Source organism: Falco biarmicus, chromosome 9 (assembly GCF_023638135.1).
Source record: "Falco biarmicus isolate bFalBia1 chromosome 9, bFalBia1.pri, whole genome shotgun sequence".
Lineage (NCBI taxonomy): Eukaryota > Metazoa > Chordata > Aves > Falconiformes > Falconidae > Falco > Falco biarmicus.
In genome coordinates this window covers 32,395,094-32,409,680 of record NC_079296.1, presented here as the reverse complement: position 1 = coordinate 32,409,680, position 14,587 = coordinate 32,395,094, and the positions used below count along the sequence as shown (strand labels likewise).

At 39.3% G+C, this 14,587-nt stretch overlaps 2 protein-coding genes across 7 annotated transcripts in view; one reads left to right on the top strand and one right to left on the bottom strand.

The window, feature by feature from the left end:
• The window catches only part of MAPK8 (mitogen-activated protein kinase 8), a 162,524-nt gene that overhangs the window by 54,741 nt on the left and 93,196 nt on the right, over positions 1-14,587 (top strand). The window lies entirely within an intron of this gene.
• FRMPD2 (FERM and PDZ domain containing 2) overlaps positions 1-14,587 on the bottom strand; it is a 77,507-nt gene that overhangs the window by 26,755 nt on the left and 36,165 nt on the right. For all 6 annotated transcript variants that reach the window (XM_056352672.1, XM_056352674.1, XM_056352675.1 and 3 more), the window contains exons 17-29: positions 14,094-14,304; positions 13,078-13,181; positions 11,963-12,061; positions 10,745-10,852; positions 10,508-10,624; positions 9,805-10,040; positions 9,084-9,188; positions 7,637-7,730; positions 7,058-7,143; positions 6,720-6,867; positions 5,432-5,646; positions 4,057-4,155; positions 2,500-2,864 (exon numbers count right to left, since the gene is read on the bottom strand). In XM_056352672.1, coding sequence (XP_056208647.1) covers positions 2,500-2,864; positions 4,057-4,155; positions 5,432-5,646; positions 6,720-6,867; positions 7,058-7,143; positions 7,637-7,730; positions 9,084-9,188; positions 9,805-10,040; positions 10,508-10,624; positions 10,745-10,852; positions 11,963-12,061; positions 13,078-13,181; positions 14,094-14,304 — 1,987 coding nt within the window. The remainder of the gene's footprint in view (positions 1-2,499; positions 2,865-4,056; positions 4,156-5,431; positions 5,647-6,719; positions 6,868-7,057; positions 7,144-7,636; positions 7,731-9,083; positions 9,189-9,804; positions 10,041-10,507; positions 10,625-10,744; positions 10,853-11,962; positions 12,062-13,077; positions 13,182-14,093; positions 14,305-14,587) is intronic.

Below are 14,587 nucleotides of genomic sequence, written 5' to 3'. Positions count from 1 at the left end.
GTCTGGGTCCTCCACTGATACTGTAAAAATAAATAATTAATCAGTATTTTGCAAAGGTAGTTAAAAGATTAAAAATCTTTCAGAATTTGAAAACAGCCTTTGCAAAATCTTGCACTCTTTTTTTTTTTTTTTAAAGACATTAATTAATACTTTTGTTGCTTCTTGAAAAGGATAATTGGATAATTCCTAGACCACTAATTATTTCATCTGCCATAAACAACTTAATTAACTTATCTGGTATGTGATATGCACATTACAATACCACTACAACTTTCACATTTGCATTTTTCTTGAAAAAGGAATGCCAGCCACATTCCTGAAGGTATTTCCTTGATAACCAGCGCACAGACCACAAACATGAAATATAATGTGACTACTGTCTCTCCATAAAAGGTACTAGTCCTGATTTCTGTTTGTAAGCTTGATTTTATTCTTAGGCTTGCCTTGAAACATAAGAGTTGTCCTACAGAAATCAATGGATTTGTTCAATTACTTGAATTAAATGTTATTGATTTTATTCCACCATATTGGAGACACAGTATTCAGCAGTTTGGATGTTCAAGTCCAGACTGAATCGTGTGTGTTGTGCTTAATATTGTTTTGTCTGTTGTCATTAATAAACTTCAATAGACTACTATAGCAGTGTCTCCCATTAAATTTATCATTAAAGCTAATAGAAATGCTTGGAACACATATTATTTTATTTTTTAACTATGTGTTTTCTTCATATCAATCTTTACCAAAATATAGCTAAACCTCATACATCTTAAAAACACTTAAAATGGCATAGCTTTTATTAATGCTTCATATAGCAAAGATGCCATGTCCTTTCATATGTAACAGTTGCCTAGAATCTTTCCGCTCTCTGATAGAACTGAACTGTGTCTACCATCTCCCAAGCAAACATGCACAACTGAAAGGAACACAAATTGCATGTCTTGCATGAAATCACAGAAGATCCCCGGTGTTACGCTCTTGTTTCAGAAGTTGTCTGTAGTCTGAAGCAAAATACAAAGCACAGTAGCAAAACAGGTATTTTGGCTGGATATAGCATAGCTAGTAGCCTTTGACAGTACTTTTGAAATACTGATGAAAATAAGAAAAACTTGTAGGCTCATGCTGCATGCCCTCAGTGAGGGAAGCAATCTAGTCTGTTAGCTTATATATGTGCAGGGAGGAAATGAAAAGTTTGCCATCTCCAGTAGCACAGCAAAGCTGAGAACGAAGCTGACATTTTGTGCTTTTGTGCTTTAATAGCTGAACAACAGATACTTACAATACTGTGGAAGATGACTGGGATAATTAAAAGAAATGTTTAAGGATAACAGCAAATGCAGTCTGCTCCTTTCTTTTGGAGTCAGTAAAAAGTTGTGTTCAGTGGACGTTGGTCAATGTGGGTGTCACAGAAGCTGTCATACGCTAGTGGAGTCCTGATTGACCTTCAGAGGGTATGAAAGGTGTTTGTCAGAGCTACAGAGCTCAAGGCAATGAGCCAGCAGTGGCTTCATCATAACACAGCTTCTAGCCCATCTCTAAATCACCATGGGGAATAACATGACTCTTGGTCCTGCAGGATGCTCCACTGATGAGCTCAACTTTCTTTTGGAGTATAGTAACCCCTGCATCTGGACTTCAGAGGGAAAATAAGGAGTTAAAGTTTTTCAAAACAGCATTTCCAAAGGTTCTTACTGGTGGTGATGAGGAGTGAAAGGAATTTTCCATGTGAAACCCTGAGCATGGAACTTTTAAAAGCAGTAGAGAAGCATGTATGTAAGCAGGAGCTTCACTCGTGAATGTGGGTGAAGCTTCACCTCTCAAGAGAGAGAAGCTAAAAGTATGAATTGCCATTATGGCCCAACTTGACTTGCAGCCAGCTAGTGCTGACACCCCCAGAGATTGCCTGGTTCTATGCTTGATGAATGTCAAGAATAATAAAAAGATTTCAAATGACTGTGTAGAAAAATAGGAATTCCTTTCTAGATAAAATTACTAGAGCTGTTAAGTTAAAGACCTCTAGGAAACCTTTAACTTGTCTTTCTGTCAGTCCTTTCTGTTGTGATAATTTATATTCTTTTGCACTGGAAAAGATGATTAAAATGGAATGGATTGTCTTCTGTGTGCCAGTGTCTGGTATATCCAAACAACTGTAAAAGGAGGCTGAGTCCATTTGCCCTGTATTTTTTGCAGTCTGTGATTCCCATTTAAATGAAGAAGTCTTTCCACTGATTTCAAACTGTAGCCAGCTTCAGCTGAACAAGCATGAATGTTATATAGTGCAGTACTCTTACAACTGTCTTGCAATGCAGACTTACACAAAATTCTTATGAGAGTAAATACAGACAGCAGATTAGGATAGTCAGAGTAAGACAGTAAAACAAAATCTTTAGTAATCAGCAGTGATTAGAAGCAGATAACCCTGTACTTAAACCTAAGCAATTCACTTTCAAAACTCTTAAGAGCCAGAGGAAAGGCTGCAGAGCAGATTTCAGTATTCCTTACCTTTTGGCCCATACAAATTCACATGGTGAGTAGCAGTTCTGCTTCATTTCTTCCTCTAAGGAGTGGAAGGCTTCAGAACCGGCAGCTTCTTGATGAAACTTCCAAAGATGCTTATAGAAATTTTCTCTGGGAGTCATAAGTTTCTGTATGGGCTCCTCTTGAAACTCAGCTTCCTGCTCTTCATAAGTTGAGCTGTCCTCTTCAGGAGGTTCACTGAAATCTGCTGCCACTGGAGAGTCCAGGCAGTCTTCAAGGTCTGGGGAGGTGCTGCCTCCATCAGTGGTAGACTGGTCCATACTATTTCCTACCTCTGTCCTGCCTGGCATTTCTGCCACAAACTCCTTAACAGGAGATGGTGCTGGAGTCTACCAAAATAACAGAAAAGTTAGTGTAACCCCTTTTTTTATCTCCCATCTTCTTTCCTTTAAGAACAAAGTAAATTGAAGAGGCAGTATCAGTAAGCATCTGAGTGTGAAAATATCAAATGGTAGCTGGAAGGGAAGGAAAGAATAGAGGGGAGGTACTCTCATGAAATGGTTGTTTTGTCTTTATGTGTCTTCCACATTCTTCAGGAATTCCACCTAGGCAACTACTACACAAATTCACTTTTTCTCAATGAATTCTTTGTTAGAGATGGCCCCTTTTTATTTCTTTTCATATCATGCCTCAACTTTGTGTCTATATTCTCTTCATTGTGAAGAAGTGTCTTCTGGATCTGACTCCTGTGTGACTGCCCATAGAAAAAGCCAAGGGCATGTTGCAGGAGAGCAACAGGAGCCAGTTTGTTATCTGGAGGTGGTCCTGGCAGTCATTTCTATCTGCCCGTGGACAGTTCTTATAAATCCTGGTGGGACTGGAGCCATGAGCGGGCCATGCTATATGGAGTAAGAGTAATGCAAATGCATGTTCATTATAAAAGTATTGTGTAAGTGTCCTTGAGCTGAGTTCAAGAAGCAGGAATAATGATGCTAGGACACCTAATGGCACTGTTTTAGTTTCTGCAGTCTCTATTGTTTGTCATGTGTGTCCCCCTCCCCAGAAATTCTGCTAATTATCAATAAGAAGCTGAATAACCAGTTGAAATCATTATTTCATTTATTTATTAAGAGGTAGCCTGGACAGGAAATGTTCTTTATTTTCCTCACTTTTTGGAGTAATACAGCTACCTCAAGCCCACAAGTCAGAGTACCTGCAGTTGAGAATATCTGCAGTTTCTGGCTGAGGATCTAGTAGAGCATTTTTAGAAGCGTCACTAGAAGATCTGCTTGGGGGTTTGTGCTGTTGGGAAATGTGCTGTTTCTTTTCATTGACAGTACTGCAATTCAAAAGTTGTTGGACTGGATAAACACATTTCACATCTGTTGGTTTTCTATTATTTTGGTTGCTAAGGAAGAATCAGTTAAACTCTAGAGGTTGAGTTGAAGCTGGGAAAGGAAAAAAATGGAATAGAGGGTCTTGGAGAAAAGGGTAGGTTGCCTTGTTCAAGACAATAGAAAACGTAGTACTGTTTTTCCAGGTTTACAGCAGCAAGTTTTACTGACAGAAGCTTTGCCTTACCAGGGCACTCTGCTCTATTTCTGGAAGAACACCTTTTGGTGGTCTGCAGAGTAGTAGTGTGACTTCTGGAGGAGCTCCTCTCAACAAGTGTAGGACATCCTAAGCAGGAAGAAGGAATATTAGATTTCTTATGGAACACAGTCTATAGCACCAGTCATCTTACCAACTGGGATGGAGACAGTTTTTATTCTGAATACCAAATTCCTGGTATTTGTGCCTCTTAGCAGTATCTGGGGGCCAAAATTCACTACTGTATGATTGTCATATAAGTGGACCAAAGTTTTTAGGTGAATGTGTATCTAAAATCAAGTCAGTTCTGTTTACAAACTTTTGTTCTACCAACAGACACATAGGTTTAAATTATTATTTTCCTGAAGAAAACAGGATTTTCAGGCAAATTAATTCAAACTGCATTTGGCAAGGACACATCTTTAGTCAATTATATCAGCATAGCTCCACAGACTGCCTTATTGACATAACCAAAGGGAGACTTTCTCAAAGCTCCTCCTTGACATAAGATCTATATTCAGTAGCATTCCACTTGCAACTACAGTAGGAGGTGAAATACTTAATCTAGAGGGGAAAAAAATGCTGTAGGCCAAAACACCTTGTCTGCCTATCTGCACAAACTGAGTGAAGAGGCTGTATGTCGGGGAGCAAGACACTGCTGGAAAAGGACAGGGTCCAGGTCAGGATAAAACCAGTGAAAAATAGAGTACAATTGCAGCACCCCCACAGGTGCCTAGGGCTTACGGCACCTTGTCTTTTGCCCTTGCTATTTAAAGATAGGAATGAGCTGACAGTGGTCTGTTTGTTACCAATCATACATATTCAATGCATATTCACATACAAAACTCGAGGATTTTTCATGAGTTGAAAAGATTACAATGAAAAAAAAAATCTAAACATGTAGTCCTTTTTTACCATTTAATTTCTTCATGAGGGTATAGATTTTCTTCTTACAGGTAAAGAAGTTACACTGGATTGACCTCACCTGGTAGAGATTTGAATCTAGGGCATGGTATTTAGCGTGACATTACAAAGCACAAATGACCACAGGGAAAATATGTTTCAATTATGCATAAAAGCAACAAAGATTCCAACTAATTAACAACTGGTGTGCATCTAACAATAGACTTTGTGCATCACTAGTAGAAAGTTACAAATTAAGTAGCTGAAGAAATTCTCTGTAAATATTCTGTTAGGAAGGAATTATTTATAAGAATTCTAGAGAAGAATCCTACATAGAAATCAAACTCATTATATGCAAATTCTGACTCCTTATGGTGATAATTAAGATTAAATGCAGCTTCATCCCATTGTCTTTATTAACATGTTACCCATCTGGACTCCCAGTGATAGTACTGCCTGATACCTGATAGAAGAGTCCTTGAATAGGTTTCCCATTCACAGCTAAAATGATGTCTCCGACTTCAATTTTGCCATTCTCTTCAGCTGGCTGCCCTGGAAACAGTCTTTTGATCCTGACAATAGCTCCTCCAAGGTGTTCGCAAGCATCTCCTTCCATTTGCAGAACGCTAAAGCCTAGGCCTCCAGAATTCTTTGTCAGTTTGACTTCGAATATGTTATCTGTTCAAAGCAGGGATTGGAAAAAGATTGAGAGGTGTGGCATATGTGCCCCCTAAGGAGCTGATGTAAATTTATACCTTCAGCAGACCTTGTCCTCTGTGCTGCAGAGGTAGATCTGCCAATAATAAATGGCAGAAGAAGAGTTTGGTGTTCCTTTAACTTATATGAGCCCTTGAAATTGTACAGGCAGAATGGGGAGAACTGGATTCTATTCCACTGTGTGTTCGCAGACTTTATGCCATCTGGTACAAGCCCATAAAGGAGGAAACCTTTTGTATCACATAAAAAGGTTCAAATGCTATGGTTTTCTGACATTCTTCTGTAAGTGTTGGGTAGAGCTGTAGCTGTAGAGTGTGAGTGTTCTGTAGCTGCCTGCACTAACCGGCATAAGCTAGATTCAAAGCTACTGCTCTTTCCAGACAAGAACAACAGACCAGCCCTTTCCCAAATACCACATTGCAGCCGAACCCCATTCTGCTAGGGACAATGTAGGGGAGTACCTGCCCCATGGGAAAGTATGGTTCAGACTTGGTTATGAGACAGCCTTACAGTAAAAGATACAGTATTTACTTGTTGGCTAAATTCAGTGAAAGTGATCTCTGAATCTTCTGCTTTTAAGAAATGAAGTGACAGCAGTCTCCAGTGATGGCAGTCTCCAGTCCTTGCCCTGGGTCAGCAGTTCACCCTAGCTTCACCACTGACACAGCATCAGCAGTTGTGCTGGCAGTGCTCTCTTTGGGTGACAGGCTGGCAGCCAGCGCAGCTGCTTCTTGCCCCAGAGTGCTATAGACTACTGGCAGGGATGTCCCCTGCCAGCCCCATGTTGTGGAGGCTTAGAGATACAATATTTATGCCTACGATAAATTCAGCTATATCTAACAACTGTAAGTCTAAGTACATAGGAAATAATTTTGTTCAGAATTGATTCTTGGTAATGCCATTAATATTGCACATTGTATTTTTATTCAGTATGCAGTTCCTTGAAACCCACAGAAATTTCATTACTTCATTTTCATTCATTCCTTCCTTGCACATTGTAAGAAGTCACCCTGAGTTCCCTTTTTAGTACTCACCATCTGTCAAAAAGCAATAGTCCTTGGTACCATCTGTGAAGGATGTTGCCACAGAAACAACTGCACATTGGTCCCCCTTTCTGTCATTAGCAGTCAAGCATGGCTCTGCCAGTTGGTAGTCTCCCCTTTCTAGAACCAGCTTGGCAGTCTAAAACAATGATGAACAGCTTCCAGTTACACAGTGAACCCTCAGTCTATTTTTTTTTCACTTTTCTTGTAGGAGAATGGGGTTGGATGGGGGCAGAGTGAGTTTCTTTTGGCCTAGCTTGCTCCTGTGCTTCATACTAAGTGCACTTTATTCTACTGGGTATCTTACTGAGCTCTGCTGTTGTACAAACCTGGCCAGATTTCTTAAGGTGTTCCACAGCCTGTTTGTGCGTGATGCCACAGAGGCTGATGCCATCTACTTCCAGCAGACGATCACCTGACACAAAAGAAAACAAACAAAAAAGGAGCAAGTTGCTTTGATGTTCAAGTTCAATAGGTGTAAACCTTGAGGCTCCCCACATTGCAATAGTTCTTCATGCTTACATGTGTTAATTTATGCTACTTTGTATGAAAGCAATACTGCTTGTTGTACAGCATTCCATAACTAGCACTTAAAACATACCAGGATATTCTGTAAGTAAATGCAGTGGTAGTATCTGGTTATCACAGCAACACTGAAAGTAGGTGTCAGAGTAACTAGCCTGATGTGCAGCTACAGAGACTAACTGTATAATATTAGTATGAGGCTCCTGGTTTTTCAGTGGGATATCTACATGTAGTACAGGGACAGGTTGAGGAATTATAGACTGCATCTTACATTTCACAGTTGTATCACCTCCAATCCCAAATGTGTTTCATTGTCCCTGTGGCAAGCATTCCACACTAACATTGAGTTCTGCAGCCCAGAGTTTTATTGCCAGACATGTTACCTATCTTTATTTGTCCATCCTTATCTGCTGGTCCCCTGGGAATAATTGACTTCACATATATTCCACCGTGACGCACACTAGTGTTAATTCCACCCTGCAAAACATATGCCCACAGATTAGAGTGGAGTCTTCACATGATCTTCCTGTGATAAAAATCAAAGCAACTTACATATCCATTGCAAAGCAACTGCTTTAGGATTTACTATTTTTTTTTAGTATAGGAAAAAAAGAAAAGAGAATGTTACTCCAAAGTCCCATCTAGTTGTAATATACTTCCCTAGGCAGTAATCTTTGGGTTTTTTCCTCAGGAAAATGCAATGCATTTCTATGTGGCTATATAAAAACATTGACTAAATGTTCACATGTTTTTCCCTATGCTAACGTAAAGATGGGGTTGCATCTTTCACTCAGTCTTTAGCCCAGCTTCCAAACTATTCAATATCCATTCAGCAGTTATTAACCTTCCACACAATACATAAAGCATGGACGTGAACTTGTGCAGCCACCTGACAGTCTATAGTTCACAGGAATTCCAGATTAGCTGAAGAATTATGTTCTGTCCATATATGTCCCCTAGCCAAATTCAAATGAAAAAGCAACCCTCAATTTCTTCTGCAGGCAATGAAATGGCTGTTGGTTCCCACTCCATTTCAGCCAAGACTGTAAAGACATCTCCGCCTGGAGGGGTAAATTAAACTTTGATAGCCAGGACAAGGATTTACTATTCAAATGCGGCAGACAGTTTCAACTACTGCCTTCTCCGGTCCTCTAAATATACAGAGAACTTTATTTCCTTATATTAAGAAATAAAATTGGCTAGGGACCTTTCTCTGGCCTTCAGAGAAAGAATAATGGCATTTCTTGAGTCCACACAGCTAAACTTTCAGCCACCCAGCATAGGATGGCATCTGTTATACTGCTTGTTGAGGCACAGGCCAAAGCCATATTGGTGCTGTCAACAGTTAAACGGTGCTTGTGGGCAAGTGCTTGAGCCCATGCCATGGTCCTGTGAAATCTGCTTGTACTGACACAGCCTTTGAGTTCCAGGAGCTCCAGGGGAGCAGCAAAACCAGTCATGACTTGGAGAATTCTTTGCACTGCTGCATTTTCTAGTGACTCTGGCTATATCCCTCCCTGACCAAACTCCACTTTCAGTGGTAAGTCGTGTTCTCAAATTGAGTAATGATGAAAAGGTCTTGTCCTGCCACATGCTTTATGCCAGCACACTTCTTTCACAGATTCTGCAGGCAAGAGCTGGGGAATAAGCAGAGCTAGTACTTTATGCTTTCTCTGTCAATCAACCAGACAGGTTTGAAAGATGCTGTGCTAACAGTTTCTGTTATCAGCCTATCTTCTATCTTTGTTCCACATAAATACACTTCTCTATTTGCTTTTTGGTCATGTAACAGTTTGACAGACACACTGAAAGATTAACAGTAACACTTGCAGTCACACTGATTCCAAAAGTCCCGTCTTCTTTAACAAGCTCCACAGTATAGATTTCCTTTGAGTTGGTTTCAGATGGTGATGGTAAGTGTGAAGAATCAGCTTCCTGTCTCAAAAATATAAACACTAATGAGACTACAACATCTAAAAAAAAAAAAATAAAAAAAATAAAAGGAGAGGGGGGTGGGGAGGAAGTGAAAGGAAGGGGAAAAAAAAGGAACAGAGAGTTTCCAGAGGATAGAAAGGGTTTGATCCTGCTGTGACTGTAAGCCTGGAATGGTACCATTTATATCCCTGACATTATTTCAAGCTTACACTAATGTTACTCAAAATATTATCTGTTTAAATGTGCATGAGCTGAGTATAAATAGGGAGGCTGTCTAATAATAGGATATCAGACATGAAATGCTGCTGTTCAGTGTCTGGTTGAAATCTTAAGAGACTGCAGGAAAATAATCAAAATTTTGTACATCTACTGGAAAAAGGAGGAGAATTTTTTAATGACATTTTGTAGAACAGTGTCCCCATTTTTTCACATTCCAGACAGGTCAATCATCTTGACATTTCCAATGTAATTTAACAAGCAACATTTTCCAAGGTTTTCTTTTTTCATTCCTCATTATTTTAATATCTTGGTCACTTCCCATCCTTAATATAGCCAGCATGTTTTTAAGACACATCCTGGGCATACTATTACTGAACAGCATCAAAATCTCAGTTACCTCCACATCCAGGCTATCAGCTGAAGGAACTGGAATCCTAGAGCCCAATTTTGGTGCAAAACTCCAGGAAAGAGCCTTCTCAAGTTCATCTATATTTTTGTCCTGTTCTTTGGGGACAGCTGTGTGACAATCCTGAATCTTTTTTCTCCCGCTGTTTACACAAGAGATTTCAGATCCACTAGTGCTGTCTCCTCTTGATAGATTCTTTTCTTCATTTAATCCTTCTTCATACATGTCTGTAAAGCCACACCAAAATAAAACGTTGCTGAATCGAGCAGTAAGTAAACTTGAAGGCTATTATTATTATTATTACTCAGCAGGGGAGGACCAAGTAACTTCCTACATCAACTGGTTCTAAAATCAGATCTATAAAATAAGTCTACCACTGTAAGATGGAGCACTGTGTGGAGAAATTTGTTTGCTTCATCAGAGCAGAAGACTACTGCTCTATCAGAGAAAGAAATGCCAAAGTTCCCTTGGTATTCAGCAATGCAGCCCATAATAGATTTTTTTTCATGCTGACCATAGAACAGAGTTCACATGATACCTACCAGAAGTTGACTTTTTCACTGCTAGCCCTATGGCTATTATAACTCGCAATGAGTAGCAAGAAAGTACTACTACATCCCAGTGCCTAATAAATACCAGTATCCTGAATTAACTGTTAGCATTCCATAGCCAGCAAAGGTATTTGTCTTTATACCTTTGGGTTGAGAGATGATGAGCTCCACTTCATCAGGAGAATTCTGTATGATTTTAACTGCAGTATTAAATGAAACGCCCTCGAGACTAATATTATTCACAGAGATGAGTCGTCCTCCTTTAAAAAAGAAGGCATAAAAACAAGACAAATCATATCTAAATAAGGAAATAAATCCAGAGTAGCTAACTTTAAAACACAGAAGTATTTTAATTCTGATTAAAAACTGAGGACAATGACCTGGTTTGATATTTCCAGCTCTGTCTGCAGGTCCCCCAGGGATAATTGAAGCGATAAAGATACCGAGGTCTAATTTTCCTACATTTTCTCCTCCAATAATTACAAAACCTGCAAAAATGAGATAGCATGAGAATGCAGAGACACTGGCAGTATTAGAAAAGATTAATCTTAGGAGCATAAAAGGCTCTTACTGCAATGGCTTAAGTTTTACATGGTCTGGTGAATGGGGAGCTCTGATTTACATGGCACCAAGGTTTTGATTCAGGAAAGCTTTAAACTCATGTTATAATTAAAGTGTCCTGGTGACTTTGGTGGCTATTTAAATATAATTTCTCAGTAAGAATACTTCCGTGGCTTGGGACTTTTAAAGTCATAAAGTAAGTGGACCTTAGCTTTAACACCTGCAGGAGGAAAATGGTGTAAAAGCTCAGTAGGTAAATTTGAACATTGTTCTGCATCATGTAATCTAGGGCCCCTGAGGCGGGCCATGTAGGCTTCTAATGGATATGTAAGAGATATTTTAGAAAATGAAATCTATTTTCAAGTAGTTAAATTTCACAATCCTAGCTGAGAATATTCTGCTTATTGCAGAATATATTCTTCTCACTATTAGAATAGTTGGGTTTGGGATCAAGATATTCCGCATAGACCTGCACCATTTAGAAATTTGCTGTTTAATTGTATTAATGGTCAGCTGTGAAACCTGATGGTCCTCTTAACTCATCCACAAGAACAGCTTACAATGCAATAGTGTATTGTATAACAAAAATGTTATCCACGGAAGAATCCAAAATTGGGAAACATTCATGTTAAGCTTGTGTACACGTTTTACACCCCCACAGGCAATACCTGAAAAGTTTGCAGAATGTCATCTCCCCCTATATAAGGTCTAAGATAAATAAAATCTCTGCACATGTATTTCAGATATGAAATTAGACCCGTGTTCCTTTCATTCTACTCTTAGCACTTGGTCCCCTTGATCTCTGTGGCCTTAGTTAGTCCTCTGAAAAAAAATGCAGTCTTGATTTATGTGCTTAGTCCTTTTCAGTCTTGGAAATTCTAAGTCCTTCATAAAGAATTGGTAGTCTTATTCCATAAGAAGAATAAATGAGGTGAAGAAGGTTACAGTCTTGCCCATCTTGAGTCAGCAAATATCAGTGTTAGCACCAGAATCTGATAGTCCCAGTAACAAAAATAACATACATGTTCCTTACTTACCAAATCCATTTTTAGGGTCACGTTTTAGGCTGACACAAATGATTTCTCTTTCTAGACCACTTAGTGAAACTTCCTTTTGGGTGGCTGGTGATCCAGGTGCTGCAGAAACAAAACAGCTAGAATAAATGCAGATTAATGCAGGGAGACAGTAGATTCATATAGTATGCAAAACTGGGGCTTAAAAATGTAAAGATGTATTTTGTTCTTGCTTTCAACATTACCATTACTTCTGAATCAGATATAATTCAGGAAGGAAGCTTTATCAAGTGTTTGGAAATTTGCATTCTTTAGAAAAGTATATGTACAGTAGCTGTCTAAGCTCTTCCCGTAATGTTTTTTTCTGAGACTATGCATTTATCTACAATGTTTTTATTAAGATTAGGCTATCTAAAGAGTCAGACATGTTGCGCTCATTGAACATGAGGGTGATTTGGACACAAAATCTGGGTCCCTTTGGAAACTTTAGCCTTCAGCCTTTTGGCCCTTTTGGCTGTGTAGGTGCAATCTAGTCAGCACTGATTGTGATGGTCACTTTTGTAATGTTAACAGTGCTTAACATTGTGCAGTTGCCACAGCATGTTTAAAGTACAGTTCTAATTTATGAACAGACAAACCAAATAATCATAGCTTCTTATTCCATAGATCTGTTCACTGTGTGCATGCAATATGGCTTCTGTTAGAAGGCTAGGTGTCCAGTTCTAATTCCAGTAAGTGTCATTCAAATGCAAGAATGGAGGAAGGACCTGGAGCCTAGGTTGTCTCTTGCATTATTTATGGAGTTGTAGTTCTTAGCTGCAAACTAAATGATGACCTCTGAGCACAGGGATATTGCCTCATGTGAGAGTCCTGGGTGTACTGAACTATGTCTCTGAAAAACATTAGGCACCACTGATAAAATAATTTTATCGTGAAGTCCTTTACCAGTGATCCTGATGGGAAACAGGAACGAAAGGGAAGAAAACAGCATGTCTTGCTGAAGTCTGGGTTAATTCCCAGGACTAGAAGTGCGAAAGGATATTCTTTAATCTGTAAGTAGAATGTATTTTTGTCTTCTGCTATTGAAACAATAAATATGGAAGGTTACCGTCTCTCATTATGATGATGATTATACTCACCACTGATTGTGTTCTGCGTTGAATGGATAGAGAGGTAGTCATAACTCCTTTGCTTCCCATTCAAATTGATGTGCATTTCTGACTGGGATAGCCCTGATGTGGATCTGCATGGCATAAAACGGATTGCATTACAGCAAATCACCAAATGGTATTTAGCACTTTTCATTGTCATTAGCCTGTCAGAGCCAAGTAGAGGGTGCACATGTATACAGTCTTTCAACAAGTATTCTGACTTCTGGGCCACATTTCATTGTAGGGGAGTGGTAGTTTATCCTTGCCAGCTTTGCTTTGAAATAACAGCTGCCATCAGACCACTCACATCATGACTTATTTCTGCCTGTGTTTTTCTCTGAGCTGATGCAGGCACCAGGAGAGCACAGCGTAGCCTCAGCATGATTCATTTAGCCCTGCTGTCCATTTAGACAAATCCATGTCTGAAAGTTTTCCTGGTAGTTCATGTTCTTGGCTCTATTCTCAGTATTATAAGAGGCACTAGAATTCATCAAAGGCCTTGAGACTGTGTGCAGCTATAATATCTGCCTACTCTGGTGAATGCACCAATGCAAAGGGAGAAGCTCTTACGCTCTTCTCTGTGATTTGCACTTTTAGACATGGAGGAATCACTTATGTAAGACCTGCTCAAAACCAGCTTCCACTGTGCATTTAGTTCACATACTGCTATGTCCAGAGAAGACACACAGACATTAAAGATTTTACTTTTATTCTCCCTTATTTTTATCCTTCTCCATAATGCAGTAAGTGGCTCATTCCTAAGTCTAGTACAAATTTAAATGTCACTCTTTTTCATGTTCTTATCTGTTAGACTGTTAGCTTTCTGCTTGTGTTTGCACTACTGCTGGCACCATGGAGCTTTTTGGTGTGGCCACAATAAAGACTGAAAAAAAAAAAAAAAAAAAAAAAAAAAAGTCTGCCTCACAGTTTACCATAGAGGTTTGCAATGATATAATCTATGAATGAGTGTTCTTACACACGTTTAGAGGAAAAAGCAAACCTACCTGCCAAGATTGCTTTTGTCTCTAGTCCTGTTGTTGGTTTCCACACTGAGGTTGTCACAAGATTTGCTCATCATCCCAGCAGAAAGGTTTTCCAGGTTTGCTCCATAGAGCACATTCTCTGAACGAGACAGTCTCTGAATCAGGGCAAGGTGTTCACGCTGAGCTGCATACGCAGAATTTGATTTGTCTATTTCCACAAATTTACTTTCCTCTGAATAAGAAGGGACAGAGGAGGGGAGAGAAAGATAAATCCACTGATATTATCCCATCTTCTTAAGCTCAAAGGTGCTTTCTGTCTACACTTTTGAACTTGCTAGCAAAAACCCTGACATGGCGGATATATTTGTTCTGGTATCCTTGAGGATATCTAGGCCTTGAGGCAAGTGGAAAGGCTTTCCAATCCATTTCTTTCATAGAAAGTATACACTGTATTTAGATTTAATTTGTATGAATTATACTGCAAATTCACTTTCCACAAAGACAGATGAAATGCA